Source organism: Urocitellus parryii, chromosome 1, assembly GCF_045843805.1.
Source record: "Urocitellus parryii isolate mUroPar1 chromosome 1, mUroPar1.hap1, whole genome shotgun sequence".
Taxonomy (NCBI): Eukaryota; Metazoa; Chordata; class Mammalia; order Rodentia; family Sciuridae; genus Urocitellus; species Urocitellus parryii.
In genome coordinates, this window is record NC_135531.1 from 227,598,917 (window position 1) to 227,616,471 (window position 17,555).

The window sequence follows — 17,555 nt, forward strand, 5'->3', positions numbered from 1 at the left end:
TAAACTTGTCGACATTTTCTGTGGTACTTTTATAATTAAAAGGAAATAATTTTTTTAATGTCAAGAAAAAAATACACATATACAAGGAACAGTATTCAAGTAAGAATCTCTTGGTATCTTAGCATGCTATTTAGGGATGACTCATTATATATGTTACACAAGAATATGCTTGGATTCAAACCTAGCACTAGTATTTACTAATTCTGTGACTCACAAAAGTTCAGCAATTTGTCTCAAGTTTAGTCCTTGTCTGTAAAACAAGGCTAACAATACTGACTTCACAGGGCTGTTACAAGGATTAAATGACATAGAACACATCAAGTTCTTAGTATCAGTGACTAGTTAAATAAAAAAATGCTATCATTATAAATGTTTTTATTACTAAGATGACTATTATATAAACCTTTAAGTCTTCCAATACTTTTTGAAACAAGTTGGGCACAGATTAAAAAATACATATGATAAATATCTGATAAATATTTGGAAGCCCTATTCTGTGGCTGGATAGGTAAATTTTATGTACATATGTATTTCACAGGTAGAGCTGTTTTTGTTGTTACTTTGTTCTCAGTTACATTTCATTTTGGAAAACTGTTAAATTCACAGAAAAGTAGAAAAGATAGCAAGAGATTTCTAAATGCTTCTTAACCAATTTTGGTTCCCCTAATGTTTTCTCATTACTAGGTATACTGTTCAAAACTACGAAACCAACATTAGTACATTACTATTAACTAACTCAAGACTTCAGTAACTTTGTTTTAACCTTATCTAACTAGACTCAGGCTCCCACTGATTTTTTGCTATGTATCCAAATTTAAAACCATTTCTGAAAACTATGACAAGGACTGCTAGCTGTCTCCCAACACTGCTAGCTGTCTCCCAACAAGTAGTCCTCCTTTTACTTCAATAAAAATAAAATGTTCAGCATTTCAGGTGAGCATTTAGTCACCCACAACAAAGACTACATTTTCTAGCTTCCTTTGCAGTTGAGTGGCCACTAATTAAATTCTGGTTAAAAGGAATGATTGAAAATTATGAATTTATTACTTCTAGCTAATGACTTGAAAATGATGGAGATGTAGTGTATGCTCTGCTTCCCTTTTTCCTTACTATTATTGTGGACTTGATGGCATGAGCAGGAATAGCTTCTTGGAGATACAAATGGAAGTCACATGTTGAGGATGACAGAGGTAGCCTACTGACCCTAGAATTCCTATTTCTGGACTATTACATAAGAGACAAATATATACATTATTAGGTTGCATCTGTGTGCTAACTTGTATCCTAAGTAATACAAAGGGCTAAAAATTTGCCATCTCTTAGGCTATTTCAAAAATGTGTCAAAGCCTCAAAGTCTCGAAAGGTTATTTTGTTGGTTCAATGAAACAAACAGAAGTGTAGTTTTTAAGGTGACTATATTGAAGGACACATGTTTGTATGTCTTAAGTTCAGGTATAATTTCTTTTCTATATTCAAATCTTCCACATTTCTCTTCACTCAGTTTCTATGAGCAAACTATTCATGGTTTATCTAACAATAGTTCCTTCACTTCATAACTGGATCATATCTACTCTTACCTACTTAAGGACCCCATTCCTGCAGTGGTCCCCTAACTCTGCAGTAACAAATATGCTGTTACATTCCTACTTTTTTATTTTTAGTTGTAGTTGGACACAATACCTTTATTTTATTTACTTATTTTTATGTGGTACTGAGGATTGAACCCAAGGCCTCGCACATGCTAGGCAAGCGCTCTACCACTGAGCCACAAGCCTAGCCCACATTCCTACTTTAAAATACAAAACAAACAAATGAAATTCATCTTCAATTCTACATCCTTCTCCAGCTATATATCATACTTTCCCCTTTAGGTTACACTCCAAGAAAGAGCTCTTACAATGCCTCCATTCTCTCTCTCTCTCTCTCTCTTTTTAGTTATACATGGGCACAATATCTTTATTTTGTTTATTTATTTTTATGTGGTGCTGAGGATCAAACCCAGGGTCCCACATGTGAGACGTAAGTGCTCTACCGCTGAGCCACAACCCTAGTCCCTCCATTCTCTTTTTTTCCCCCATTCTCTAAATACTCTGATCAACACAGGTGTTCCTGCTGCTTCACTGAAGCTACTCTCACCAAGGTCTCTAATTATCTTCACTTTTTAAAATTTTATTTTATTTTACCTTTTTGCAATGCTGGGGATCAAAGTTAGGACTTTGCACACATTAGGCAAATGTTCTACCATTAAGCTACAAGTGTAGCCCTAAGAATTTCTAAATCAAATAAATACTAAATTCTCATCTGATGCTATATGGCTATACCCCCCCCCCCATCACCAACAACTTCAAAACATTTCTTACTTGACTTCCAGGACTCAACTTTCCTCACTGGCTATTGTGGCTTAGTTATATTCTCCTCCTATTTTGACTTTTAAACACTCGAGTGACCAAATGCTTTGTTTTCAACCCTTATTCTCTATACCATTTTAAGATATAAATAAATATGAGAGTTATAAGACAAAATTTAAGTTTTATAAACCTTGACAATGTAAGAATAGTACAATAATTATCAGATATCAGGAGATGGAAAAGGGAAGTGGAGAGTCAAATATCAACTTGTTAATGTTTTTCATATGCCATAAATTTAATGTTAGAGGTCTTTTAGGAAATAAAAACTCTTATGATGCATATATACACATACATTCTAACATCTGGCATCAGTTTCTTTTTCTTCTGTTTAAATAAATTTAAACACAATGCTTTTTATAAACAAAGGCATGTATATTAGTAAGAAGTCTGTTATGTTTAGATGTGAGGTGTTCCCCAAAAACTCATGTGCAAGACAATGCAAGAAGGCTTAAAGAAATGACCAAGTCATGAGAGCCTTAATTCAATCAGTGAATTAATGCCCTCATGGGATTAACTCAGGTAAATGAAGACGGGTGAAGCTGAAGGAGGTGGGTCATTGGGGACAGGCCTTTGGGGTATATATTTTGTAGTATTTGTCAAAGAGTCTCTGCTTTCTGATCATCATGTAAGCTGCTTCCCTCCACCACACTCTTCCACCAAGATGTTCAGCCTCACCTTGAGCCCTGAGAAATGGAGCCAGCTGTCTATGGATTGAGAACTTTGAAACTGTAAGCCCCCAAATAAACTTTTCCTCCTCTAAAATTGTTCTTGACAGGGTTTTTAGTCACAGCCGCAAAAAAAGCTGACTAAAACAGTCAATCACAAGATAACAGAAACATTCCAACTATTTTAAGCAGAAAAGAATAAGGACAAAGAATTAGGTAAGGCTTGTCTGAGTCTGTATTTTCAAGAACAACTGCTAGAACATGACCAAACTAGCTAATGTCCAAAGATTATCCTGGAAACATATTTCATTAGCTGTAAAATTGCTAATGACCTGGTTCCCAAGTGGGCATTATTGGGAAAGGTAGAACTACTGAGAGTTGGGGCCTTATGGGAGGTTCTTAGGTCACTGGCGGAGTGCCCCTGAAAGAGACTTTGGGACTCTGGCCCCTTCCTCTTCTTCTTGGCACTCTGCTTGTGATAAGTGGTTGGTTCTGTTTCTTGCTCCTGCCATGATGTATGTTCTGCCTTGTCACAGGCCCAAAGTAACAGGACTAACCAATCATGGACAGCAACCTCCAAAACTGTGAGCCAAAATGAATATTTTCTTCTTATAAGTTGATTATGTCAGGTATTTTGTTAAACTTTTTAAAGCTCTCTTAACTTTATAGGAAAATGCATATCAAATATAACTCCAAAACAGATGTCAAGTTAGTCTATTTCTATGTCCACCATTACTACTTAGTCAAAGCCACCTAGTCCATCTCTCATCTGAATTGCTGTTAGCCTCTAATCTCCCTAACTTTCACTCTTATCTCAGGAATAGTTTCTTACCTTTCTGTGCATGAACCCCAAATAGTATGCAAAATTCTACAGGATATTTCTTCTTTTTCCTACCATTCTGATTAACCCTGCCTCCCATTGACCATTATGTGCTCCAATGCAAAAGAAATATATGCACATTTTCTTCATTTCTTTGTTCAAACACATTTCCTGACCAATCTATTTAAAACAGCATCAACAGTGTTAACTCCTGTCTTTATCCTGCTCAATATCGATACCAGGTAATTGAAATCAGAAGACACCACTAACATCTTCACCAGAATTACTAAAAATTAAATGACTAACCAAAACAATCTTTAAAAGGGAGAACTAAATTGAAGAACTTACCCTATCTGACTGGAACACAAACTGCAAAGCTAGAAAATGTGGAACTGGCATAAAAGCTGAGGCTGATGAACGAAACAAAAATATAAAAGCCTAGAAATAGCCTCATCTTATATAATCATTTGGTTTTCTATACAGGAATCAAAGCAATTTAATGGAGAAAGAAACATCTTTTCAACAAGTGATGACTGTCTGAGAAACTATATCCGGAAAAATAGATTAACTTCAATCTATACCTCACACTGTATATGAAAATTAGTTCAAGATGAAATCAGAAGCCTAAGCTTAAAAAAAAAGCTTTTAGAGGAAAGCAAGGACAAATATCTTTGTGACCTAAGGGTAGGCAGAAGTTTCTTAGGCAAGTTACAGAGTACACAAAACTTATGTAAAGTAAAAATTATATATCAGACTTCATTAAAATTAGAAACACCTGTTCATCAAAAATTATTATGAAACCTAAGATGCAAAAAACAGGCTTGAAGAGAATATTTGACAAATCACAGGTATCTAGAATATATAAAGAAATGCCACAACTCAGTAATTAAAAGACAACCTGTTTTAGAAACAAAAAATGATCTGAAATGATACCTCACAAAAAATAAGGTATACAAATGGCTGATAAATACATTTTGAAAAAGTGCTCATTTTTTCATTAAAGAAATGCAAATTAAAACTACAATGAGACACCAGTATACACACATGAAGATGACTAAAATTTTAAAGACCTGACAACATCAAATGTTGACAAGCACAGGGTATAATTAAATCTCTTATAAACTGTCAATGTAAATGTAAAGTGATATCCATTTTGGGAAGCAGTTTGGTAACTTTCTAAAAAGTCAAACATAAACCCATCACATAATCCCATCATCATACTTCTGGGTATCACCTAAGAGAAACAAAAGCACATTTTCAGATAAAGACTTGTATACTAATATTCACACAAACTTTCTGTGATAACTAAACACTGGAAATAAGTCAAATATCTATCATAAACAAGTAAATGAATGAATTGTGGAAAGATGAAATATTATTTCTCAGTGCAAAGGAATTAATTATTGATCATATAACATAGAGGCTATAGTTTGGGTATGTCCTTAGGAATCCACATGTTAGAAACTTTAAAACCTAAAGTCATGTTAATAGTATTTGGAAGTGGGGCCTTTGGGAAATAATTAGGATTAACAGGGTTATAAAGCTGGGCCCCTCATTATATAATTAATGACTTCATAAGAGCAAGAGGAAGCTTGTTTAGTCCTGCTGCGATGCCCAAAACTGTCTAGAGATTTTATAGATTACCCCATCAGGAAGGTTCTCACTGGTTTTGGCCTCTAGAACCATGAGCTAAATAAACTTTTTTTTTTTTTTTTAAGTTACTTAAAACTTATATAGCTATAGCAAAAAAAAAAAAAAAAAGGACTAATTCAGACTAGTTAAAATTGACTAGAAATCTTAAGTTATGTGGCATAAAAGAAGCTAGACAAATACACAAACTCTATGATTCCATTTATATAAAACTTAGAAAATGAATACATCTACAGTGACAGCAGGTACATCAGGGGTTGACGGGTGAGAGAAATTATAAATGGGCATGAGGAAATTTTTGGAGTAAGGGTATGTTTGCTATCTTGTTTGTAGTGATGTTTTCTTGAGTCCACACATGTTAAAATTTACCACAATATGAGTTTTATGCAATTTATCATACATGACTTCTATCTCAATTAAAATAGTGATTACAGAAAATGAGAACTAATAAAGTACTTTAATGCTTATGACTTAAAATCCATATTTAAGTATGCTATAATTTCAGTATACATCAAATTTATTCTTTCCTAGTGTTTATATTTATTTGAAGAATAGGATAATTATAATAAATTAATGATTTAATAGCCTACTAAAAATCTGAAATATTTATTATTTTCTAAAACTGCTTCCACACATGTTCTATATTAAAGATATTAATTTAAGAACACGGATACATTAATGATAATATCAGAGGTAAATATCAGTTAATTTCATAAGAGTTCAACACATAAAACAATTTTTATATAAGACACGTGTTTGATTTCTAATTAGATAGTATACTAATGATTTTTGATGAATGTTGGTCAGATTTATAACTTTAAAAATCCTAGATTTTTACATTTCTATTACAAAATACTCCCCCAACCCCACACCCCCCGTTAGACTGTATTTTCTAAAACTCAGATATGTTATTGAAGAAAAAAATGAAAAGAAGAAATTCTTTCCCAAAGTGTTCTGGGCTGTTTTTACCCTAACTCTTACAAAAAACACTGTAAGACAGGGCTTTTTAAATAACAATGTATTCTACCATCAATGTTCTACAAAATTATTTAAAGTAACTAATATCTATTACCTGGCCACATCCAGGGGCAGTGCATAGAAAGGGTTTGTCATCACTCATATTCCACAGGTCCTTGTATTGCCTATAATAATAGAACATAAGATGGTCACACATCTATAATATGTACATATTTTTAAATAAGGAATAGTTTAAAATATAAATCTCAAAATTTGACTTCTACTAAACTTAACTTTTTTCTATTTGTGAAATAAAACACTTTTACCGACATTTTAACTCTATTTTCCATTTCTTATGAATATAGAGAAAAACATTGTAACGTGAAGATGTTATACTATAGAAAAAAAGGTGAGGAACAATGGCTATCAGAATCTTTCCTGCTCAAGAGTGTAAAAGTACTTATGGTGAAATGAACAAAGTTCATTCATTCAAAAAAAAAAATTAAAATGAGCAACTACTATGAAGTCTTTTGAGGATCACACTGCATAGTAGTGGAACAGTGGAAGAATTTCTATCTTCAGGGTTAGGGATACAGTTCAGTGGTAGAATGTTTGCCTAGTTTCTATGAGCACCATAAATAAGGAAAAAGAAATGTCTTTCATCCTAAATTCTCGATGAATATTTATTTATTGGCAAAATGGGTCTATATAAATATCTCACCAAAACATCAGTTTGTCTAAAAAAAATCCTTAAATCCTACACCTCATTTGGGGGATTGAACCCAGGGGTGCTTAACCACTGAACTACATCCCTAACCCTTTTTTAAAAATTTGAGACAGGTCCTGCCAATTTGCTAAGGCTGGCTTTGAACTTATGATCTTCCTGCCTAGGCCTCCTGAATTGCTGCAACTAAGGTGTGTACCACCATGTCCAGCTGTTAAATCCATTCTTAAAATTATTTACTTTTCCTGTTTGCAAAGTGCTAGGGAATACTCTCAGAGTGGGTAAAGATATCCTAAGCTCAAGAGATCTCTCCTCCCAGTAAAGAAAATAAGATGGTAAGTCCACAGGAACTGGTTTCAAGACATCTTGCAGAAAACAAAATACACAGGTGCCTAAGACCCTCATATAAAATGGCATATTTGTATGTAACCTAAGCACATCCTCCTGTATACTTTAAATCCTTCTGAGATTACTCATAATACCTAATACAATGTAAGTACTATGTAAATAATATTTAGGGAATGATGACAAGAAAAGTTCTGTACATGTACAGACACAATTTTTTTTTTTCAAATACTTTGGTTCCTGGTTGGCTGAATCAGAGAGTGTAGAAGGCTGTCTGTATTAATATAACAAAAATCTTTATTTCTAACTCTGATCTCTTTCTAAATCCGAATTTTCCAATTCTTTGTTAGTGGTAGATCTAGAATCAAAATCTAATCTTGATTCACAGTTCCAAGCCCCTGCCACAATTTCAAGCTCTTTCTTCCTAATGTATCAAAATTTTTGTCAAAGGTTTAATAGTCCTAATTTTAGGACATTCATGATGGTTCTCAGTAGTTACTATTTAATGTTTTAAGCATGCACACAACCCATCACTGCAAATTTAAAGGGTTTCCAGGTGGTCATAATTAATATTTCATATAAAATTTGTGAAATGTATGAATGAACTACTGATTGCTTTATCCACTATAATTTTTAAATAGCCTATGGACAATTTGATACTGCACTTGTGCAAAGATGTCACTTAGTGAAACACTGATTAAGATTTCTGGTTGGGGGCTGGAGATGTGGCTCAGCGGTAGGGCGCTCGCCTGGCATGCGTGCGGCCAGGGTTCGGTCCTCAGCACCACATACCAACAAAGATGTTGTGTCCGCCGAGAACTAAAAAATAAAAATATTTAAAAAAAAAAAAAAAAAAAAAAAGATTTCTGGTTTCTAGTTCAACATATACAGAGCTTGGAAATCATCACTTCTGCCCTCATAATAATGAAATGCTATGTAAATTAACTGAAAAACAAAAAAAGTTGAACAAACAGAAAATCATCAACTTTTATATCCATCAGAAAATTGAGAGTAAAGTGCTGCCCTGAAAAGTGGAGACAGAGAATAATATCACTGATTACCAGGAATAGGAGCCTGCTGCAAGAGCCAGTACTGGTAAGAATACATAGGTTATAATGGACCAATTGCCAAAAACTGGGCTTAGACTAGCTTGAGAAGTAAAACTCCTAAAGCCCAGTCTTGAGTGGTGGTAGTGGCACAATTTCCTGAATTGTACCTACTGGAGCCCCATTACAATATCAGGGTAAAGATTTAGAGGGGGAAAAAAAAAGTAGCAAGAGTAGGGGAAAGCAACTATTTTGAAATAAGCCTAGCGCACTTGGTTCTTTTAAACAAAGCACCATTCTCAGAGGAACCTTAACTGATCTGAGGACAGGAAATACTCAACTCTAGCCCCCAGCACTTTTAAATCACCTACGGAGAGTCACAGCCTATGGGTGCAGGTTCACTAAAGACTGTTGATAAGATCAACTGAGCAAATCAATGGAAGGATTTTAGAATGCTTTCACTCTTCTCATATTTTACTACCACCATCAAACAAGCTCTTGCACAACAGTGTAACACAGCTGCCAGGCATGCCAGTAATCCCAGAGGCTTGGTAGGCTGAGGCAGGAGGACTGCAAGTTCAAAGCCAGCCTCAGCAATTTAGCAAGGTGCCAAGCAACTCAGGGAGACCCTGTCTCTAAATAAAATACAAAATAGGGATGAAGATATGGCTCAGTGGTTGAGTGCCCTGAGTTCAATCCCTGGTACCAAAAACAAAAACAAACAAAGAAAAAAACCCTCACAACAAACAAAAAACAACAACAGTGGGACACAGCTGAAAGAAAGCTCAGACCTTATTTTAGCAGGAGTCTCTAAGGAAACCAAAGGACAACAGGGGAAATAAAAGCAAGGATACCAGAAAATATTTTAGATTTGGACGCCTAGAGCCACAACAAATAATAAACACAGCCCAACTCATACCCAGATAAATACAAACCTTACCCAAAGGCTTATTAACCTCAATTCCTGTAAAACCAACCCTAAAACACACAACATAATTTAATAATTATGATTTATAAATCCTCAAAGTAGGGATATATAAATCCTCATGAAGTAGGGATGGTATAGCAACTCTTATTATTTTCTCCCAGTACTAAAAATACGTTCCCTTTAGTAATAAAAAGTTTACAGCTGCACAAAATCTTGAAGGACCAAACCGAGTACTGTATCAATAATTACAACTTCAAATAGTAAAAAATTCAATCAAAACAACTTCAACAGGGTAATACTGTTCATCTAATATACTGCCTTCTTCTGACAGTTGTATAACGGCAAATTCCTAACAAATTCTTAAAAATAAATCTAATGAAAAAATGACCTATACATCTAAAACAATCAAAAAACCCCAAACTAAACAAATATTTTCACAAGAAATTAAAGGCCTAAATAAATGGAGAATATATTTACAGATGGAAGATTCGATGTTAGTTAGTTAATGACAATTCTACTCTAGTTAATCTATTAGAAATCAAGTATCTCAATCAAAATCTCAAGCTTATTGAGTGTGTGTAAACTGATCCTAAAATGTATAAGGAAACACAAAAGACTGCAAGATAAGCAAGACAATCCTGAAGAACCGTAATCAAGCTAAAGTACTTACAATATCAGACATTATATTAAGATCCACTATAAAACTACAATGAGATACTGTGATATCAATCCAATGATAAACACAAAGCAATAAAAAAGAATGGAGTCCAGAAATGGACTCATATATTAAGGTCACCTGATTTTTACAGGTTTTTAATTTGTTCTAGAAATTTTAATAATAACAGTATTTGACTCAATTAATAATTGTGTAATATTCCCTTTACAACACCAGCTAATCAATCCTTTAGATCAATGTTCCCCAAAGCATTATAGAAAAAAGATCTATATTCCACATAAATTTGGGAAATGCTGAAGTATGTGAGGTTCATCTTTAGAGTACTGTTCAGAGCCTTTAATGCTATGTCAACTAAGTACCCATAAGGAAAACTATGACCCTTAACTCCTATTTCACATCAAACCAAAAAAGTCACTAGCAGATCAATGATCCAAATGTGATAAGTAGAGCAAAAGATTCTGGAAAGAAAACCAGGAAACAATCTTCACGATTTTATAATACACAAAGTTTCCTTAACAGAATCAAAAAGGAAAAGACTTGATTAATGGATTCTACTCTACGTGATATATTTTATTCTATTTTCATTGTACTTCAGCAAAATGCAATCAAAGACACACACACACACACACACACACACACACACACACACTAGTTTATCTAACCAAACACTAAGAAATAAGACAAAAATTAAGTAGGTAAATTCATTTGGATACAGTATGCTCCGGGAAACCTTAGAGAAGCTTTGAGAGTTGAGAAGAACACATACTACAGAGAATATGAAAAAAATCAATAGAATGTTTTTCTAAAAATGAATGAACCTTACAGAACTCAAAGCAAAGAGAGAAGAGCATAGTCAAAGAAAGTTTGGTATACAGCAAAATACCAATAAAGACAAGCAAATCATGCAACCCAATGTCTGAAACAGGTAAGAAAAGGGGGAAAAAAATCAGCATTTATTCTGCTATTTTTGCTTAAATTTATATTTCAGATAACCAAATAGTTGACGAAAATAAATTTCCTCACAAAAATATTTATTTTAGTAAGTGCAGAAAGAATGAAATAATTAGAAAATCACTTTAACCCCAGTGAAATGAATCAGAGTAACTATCATCAATGTGTGATTTTTAAAACTATTAAGGTAAGTGAAACTTTATAATGGTTGGATTAGGCATATGACATGAACAAATCGTAAATCAACAACACTAAAATTGGATCAAATACACATTAAGTACCTCCTAATATGACCTAACAGGAAGCAATGATAAAGTATCCTTGAAGGGGTTGAAGGTGGTATCAAACCTGAAACTAATCAAGCCTCCATAGCTCCAACTACAAGGAAATACAGGAAAAACCAGGAAGCTATCAGCCAAAGTCAATACATGGGAAAATTTAGAGGACAAATTACCTGGTCTCTTCAACAAATGTATGTCATGGGGTAAAAAACAGAGTATGTCAAATTAAACAAATATTATGACAAGAAGTAATATATTATAAGAGGTAATAAAAAATACATTCTTGGATCCTGATTCAAGAACAACTACAAAGAGAGATATTTTTGAGTCAAAGATTACTTTCTGACTTTAAAATTTCGACTTAAAGTGTTCAATTATTCCTTCAATCAACTTGCAGCATAGCACCTGTATTTCTTTTCTTTTCTTTTTTTGGTTCTAGGGGTTTAACGCAGGAGTGCTTCACACTGAGCTACATGCCCAGCCCATTTCATTTTTAATTTTGAGACTGAGACTTGGCTAAAGTGCTTAGAGCCCAAGTTGCTGAGGTTGGTCTCTAATCTTTTTCCTTCTTCTCATTAAAAAAAAAAAAAAAAAAAAAGTTTTATTGCTTTGCTAGTGAAAAAGAAACACTGGGGACTCCTGTCCTAGAGGCTGTGATTCTGTCCATCATGGGGAACAGGGTTTGTTTTTTTGTTTTTTTAAAGAGGTAATTCAAAGGCTACATTCCATATGCTCAGAGTTGGAGTTGTGATTTACTTGTTAATGTGGGAGACAGTCATTTCTGAGATATTCGATCTCTGGTACCATCCCCATTGTCTGGACTACTTTGTTCCTATGGTGTACTCAAGGACAGATAAATCTTCCTGAAATGGGGAAGAAAGGTAGTCCTGTTTTCCCTGAGTTTAGAGAGGAGCAGGGAGAGAGACAGAGAAAGAAACACATCCATTTTCAAAATAAGTTGCCAGTGGTAGAGCAGCTAGGGTTATATTCAAAGTAAAAAGTGGACCACTAATACATTTCTCCACTGTTAATTTCTAAATTTTATTGCTATAGAAAAAAAGGGTGAAGACCACTCCAAGTTGCTTCTTGCTGAAAGAGGGCAAAACTGGGGAAAGTAACCCAAGGTTCTTGTTCTCTATCAGGTAGGGCATGGACAGTTAGGGGTACTCAGCATCAGAGTAGTCCACAGGTCCACAGTGGCAGGTGACAGGTATCTGGACAAGGCATACAAAAGGCAAGGAGCATGCTAAGACAACAAAAAACAAGACATCAAAGCATTACCTTTTTTGTAAACAATTAGCAGAAAAAGCAATTCGTATTTAAACTAATCTCTAAAAACCATGAAGACAATAGCTCATAATCATATCAGTTTAAAAAAGAGTTTATCAATGTGGGAGATAAGAAAGATTTGTAGGTCTATGAGATTGCAAAAGGGATTCACTTGATGCTTTGACTATATCCCTTGTCACTTTAAAACTTAATATTTTCCCCCCAATCTTCTTCTCCCCAACCTCCTCCCTGATCTTTTCACTTTCTCCTTATTTATTTTATTTTCCCTAACCTTCTCTTCCCTGATTTTCTCCTTCCTGATCCCTCCTCCCTAATCATATTTTCTCTGAACCACCTCTTTCAAAAAACCCTGTTCTCCATGATGGGCAGAATCACAGCCTTTGGGACAGGAGTCCCCTGTGTTTCTCCTTTGCTAGCAAAGCAATAAGCCTCCCCCAACCCCTTTTTCTCAAGACTGTATCCTCATTATTGGATTGGCATTGGGGACAAGGATGGAGCTTTCAGCAACAAAATCAGGCTCAAATTAACTCAGGAAAAACTGTGACTCTAGAGTCTTGTGTGATCATTATTATTAGGCACTCTTACACAAGAACTCTTCCTTTATGCCAGGTGAGGTGAGCACGTTATCACTTGAGCCACATCCTCGGCCCCCAAACTCTTCCTTTATGGCCTCCAGGTTTAGTTACTTTTCATAGGTCTGACACAAGTTAGCCTTAAGTTATGTTAAACAACAACAAGAACATTGTTTTTCCTTTTAAATGTCCATGTAGCACTGTGCTTGCTATACTTTCCTGCCAGGTGTTTAAGACTAAGCTGGTCAGAACTAACCTTGTTCCTATCAACTCTTAACTTTCAGCTAAAAAGGAAACAATAACATGAAGAGAGACCCTAAAGAATGGGAGAAAATCTTTGCCACCTGCACCTCAGAGCATTAATCTCAAGAATACATAAAGAATTCAAAAAAGCTTAACACCAAAACAAACAAAAACAAATAAGCCAATCAATAATTTTCTTCTGTGAACAGACACTTCACAGAAGAAGAACTAGCCAACAAATATATGAAAAAATATTCAACATCTCTAACAATTAAAGAAATGCAAATTAAAACCACACTGAGATTTCATCCCACTCCAGTCAGAATGGCAATGATTAAGAATACAAATAACAATAAATGTTGGCGAGGATGTGGTGGAAAAAGGTATACTCATACATTGCTGGTGGGACTGCAAATTGGTGCAACCACTCTGGAAAGCAATATGGAGATTCCTCAGAAAACTTGGAATGAATGGAACCACAATTTGACCTAGTAATTCCACTCCTCAGTTTATACCCAAAGGACTTAAAATCAGCATACTATAGTGACTTGGCCATATCAATGTTTTTTTTTTTTTTTTTTTTTTTAAAGAGAGAGTGAGAGAGGAGAGAGAGAGAATTTTTTTAACATTTATTTTTTTAGTTCTCGGCGGACACAACATCTTTGTTGGTATGTGGTGCTGAGGATTGAACCCAGGCTGCACGCGCATGCCAGGCGAGCGCGCTACCGCTTGAGCCATATCCCCAGCCCCCCATATCAATGTTTATAGCAGCTGAATTCACAATTGCTTAGCTATGGAACCAACCTAGGTGCCCTTCAACAAATGGACAAAGAAAATGTGGTATATATACACATGAAATATTACTCAGTTATAAAAAAAATGAAATTATGGCATTTGTGTATAAATGGATGAAACTGAAGACTATCATGCTAAGTGAAATAATCCAATCCCCAAAACCAAAGGCCAAATGTTCTCTCTGATATGTGGATGCTAACTCACAATAAATGGGTGGGGGAAAGAATAGAAGTTCAATGGTTTAGGCAAAGGGAAATAAAGGGAAGGGAGGGAAAATGGGGATAGGAAAGACAGTAGAATGAATTAGACATAACTTTCCTATATTTTTTTTTAATTTTTTTTTTTTTTAGTTGTAGCTGGACACAATACCTTTCTTTTATTTACTTATATGTGGTACTGAGGATTGAACCCAGGACCTCACACATGCCAGGCGAGTGCTCTATGGCTGAGCCACGACCCCAGCCCTCCTATACTCTTATATGAATATGTGACCAATGTAATTCCATATCATGTACAACCACAAAAAAAAGGGACGTTATACTCCTTGAATGTATGATATGTCAAAATACATTGTACTGTCATGTATAATTTAAAAGGACAAATTTAAAAAAAAAAAAAAAGAGTCGCTGAGATTCTTTCACAGATCACTCATTAGGGATGTGTGCAAAACCTCTTGCTTGGCTCCTTTAGATTTCCTCTACCAGTATTGCCATCTGCCAGGATGGGTTAGAGTCTTGCTGACCATACGTGGCTTCCCTTGGAAGCAATAAGGGACATATTCCTCTCCAACAACCCTCCTCTTGGAGAATGTATGCACATTGGTTGGCTTCCTGTTCTATAGGGTACTCTCCATCTCCCTGATCAGAAGATCAGGTGACTCACTAAAGGTGCAGGGCCCAGAGTAGGGTCCTGCTGTTCTATGGGTCCTGCCTGACCTTAGAGAGCAAGGGCAAAAATGTTGGCTGATTTTTCCTTGGCCCTTTTACTTCCTTGACTTTGATCTCCAAGTTTTTGGTTTTAAACATCCAACAGGTCTGTTTCACTAGTCTTAAAGTAGGAGTAACAAGTTACAACTTCAATATCTATAATTTTACAGTTGCCCCTTTCATTTAATTGGTATTAATGTTAGTACTGGAAGTCAGCATTTTATACTATCTGTCCTACAGATAATGGTTTATTATCTCAAACTTAAGTTGTTTTATTAGAAGCAGTACCCCTGCAAAACACTAACAATAGTTCTAAAGTTTGGAAGGAAAATACAAAATGAAATTAACAGAGCAAAAACATGTTCAGTTTGTGTAACAGCTATGAACCAAGAAAAATATTTTTATAATCTTAAGTCTTTACTTAGTTATGTATTACATCGCCTATTTGAGGACATACCAATCTTTACAACAAAAATCCATCTTTTGAACACAACTTTAAGTGAGCTCAAGTCAAGCCCATTTTGGAGCCATTCTAACATGGAGTGAGGTGGGAGGCAGAGCCTTATCTCAGGGAAGGCAGGATCTTGACAAATAACACAATACAACATTACATCTGAAACATGAATCAAACAAAGGCTAAGAGAACTTGTAACTTAAATTTTGTGAAAAAAGTAGCAAATGCTTCTATTTTACAATGTCACCTTTAAACAGATCAGGCTCTCCTTATTACTTTCCAAAAATATATTTACATTCTTATTTCAGTGTGAAGAGTAACATAGTATATATATAACTTATTGACAACAGGTTATTTTATCCAGCTATGAAACATCAAATGACATAAATACCAACCAAATTTGTTACTTATGTACAAATCTGAGACTTTTTGTTATAGATAATTTTAGTACACAGAACACCAACTTAGTACTAAGTGTTCTCCCTAAGCTTTACATTTAATTAAGTTTAACTTTTAAAATACAATTTAGAATCTATAGTGAACAGTAACAATAATCACAGATCTGCATGGGTTAGCAGTACTAGTAAAAAAAATCAAAGGATAGCCTTATATCTTTTATACATTTAGGAAATAGTGTTAATAATTAGAAATAGACTTAAGTCAAAGCAAACAGATATAAGACACATCTTCAAATGACAGTGTGGCCCTTCTCTGTCAGATAAAATGTATAGAGAGCACTTATTGGTTACTTTGCCAGTAAACCTAGATAAACTTTCATTTCGTAAACTTTGACATGGCTCGATAGATATAGTTCTCAGATGGATGCTTATATCTAGTCACATATATTTAGACTGTAAATTATATTGTTATAAATAGTTCTTCACCTAACCAGTTACAAAGTTAATCATTTAAAAGACTTTAAAACAGGTACAAGGGCTGGGGCTGGGTCAGCAGCAACCCACTTGGCTGGCATGTATGAGGCACTGGGTTCTATTCTCAGCACCACATAAATAAAATAGAAGACTATCAACAATTAAAAAAAAAAAAAACAGGTACAAAACCTAATTCCTGCAAGACTTAGTTTCCCTAAGTAACAAAACCTAATGGATAGAGGAAATTATCTTGAGAGATAAGACCGATGTTTCAGATTTTGCTTAATATCAGTACATTAAAGTTCAAATAACTTTGTGCTAATTATAGCCAATTTAATAACAAACACAAACTTTTTGAGACTTACTTTCTACAAAACTTCTACAACTTACTTAAACATTCACAACTTGCTTACAGCCTTAGTTTTGTCCTCTTTTCCATCTTGGACTTAAGCACAAGACTATTACTTTACCAGACAAATATTTTCTCATCCAGAAGTATTTACCTTCTAATTTTCTTTTACCTTCTAATTTTTTGTACTAAAATATACTTCCATAATATTTATTTCCTATAACTTTCTTATCTTTTCTAGTTTTGGACCCTTTAAATTCATATTCTGAAACAATCCTTATGAATGTTATCTGATTTTAATTTACACCACAAATTTCATTAGGAGGGGTTTAGACAATCCAGCATATACAAAAACCGTGCCTTAATCTTTTTTTCCCCAGGTTGCATTCAAGGGGTTGGAGCACAGGGTATTTTTGAGCCTGACCTGTCTCTCTTATCATTATCACAATGCCATCAACTTTAAGTGAGTTCCCCACTGTCAATTATACCTAGAGGATCCTTTGGGTCTTTTTCTTATACTAGGCATATTTATATACAATGGAGGAGGCTCTTTCCATCCTTTTCTTTAGGTTTTCTTGAAGATGCCTTTGCAGAGGCTGCCTA

The 17,555-nt window shown here is 34.6% G+C and overlaps 1 protein-coding gene across 1 annotated transcript in view; it reads right to left on the reverse strand.

Moving 5' to 3' along the window:
• The window catches only part of Atf2 (activating transcription factor 2), a 96,851-nt gene that overhangs the window by 49,916 nt on the left and 29,380 nt on the right, over nt 1–17,555 (reverse strand). The window contains 1 exon segment of the mRNA XM_077802862.1: nt 6,616–6,685. Coding sequence (XP_077658988.1) covers nt 6,616–6,685 — 70 coding nt within the window.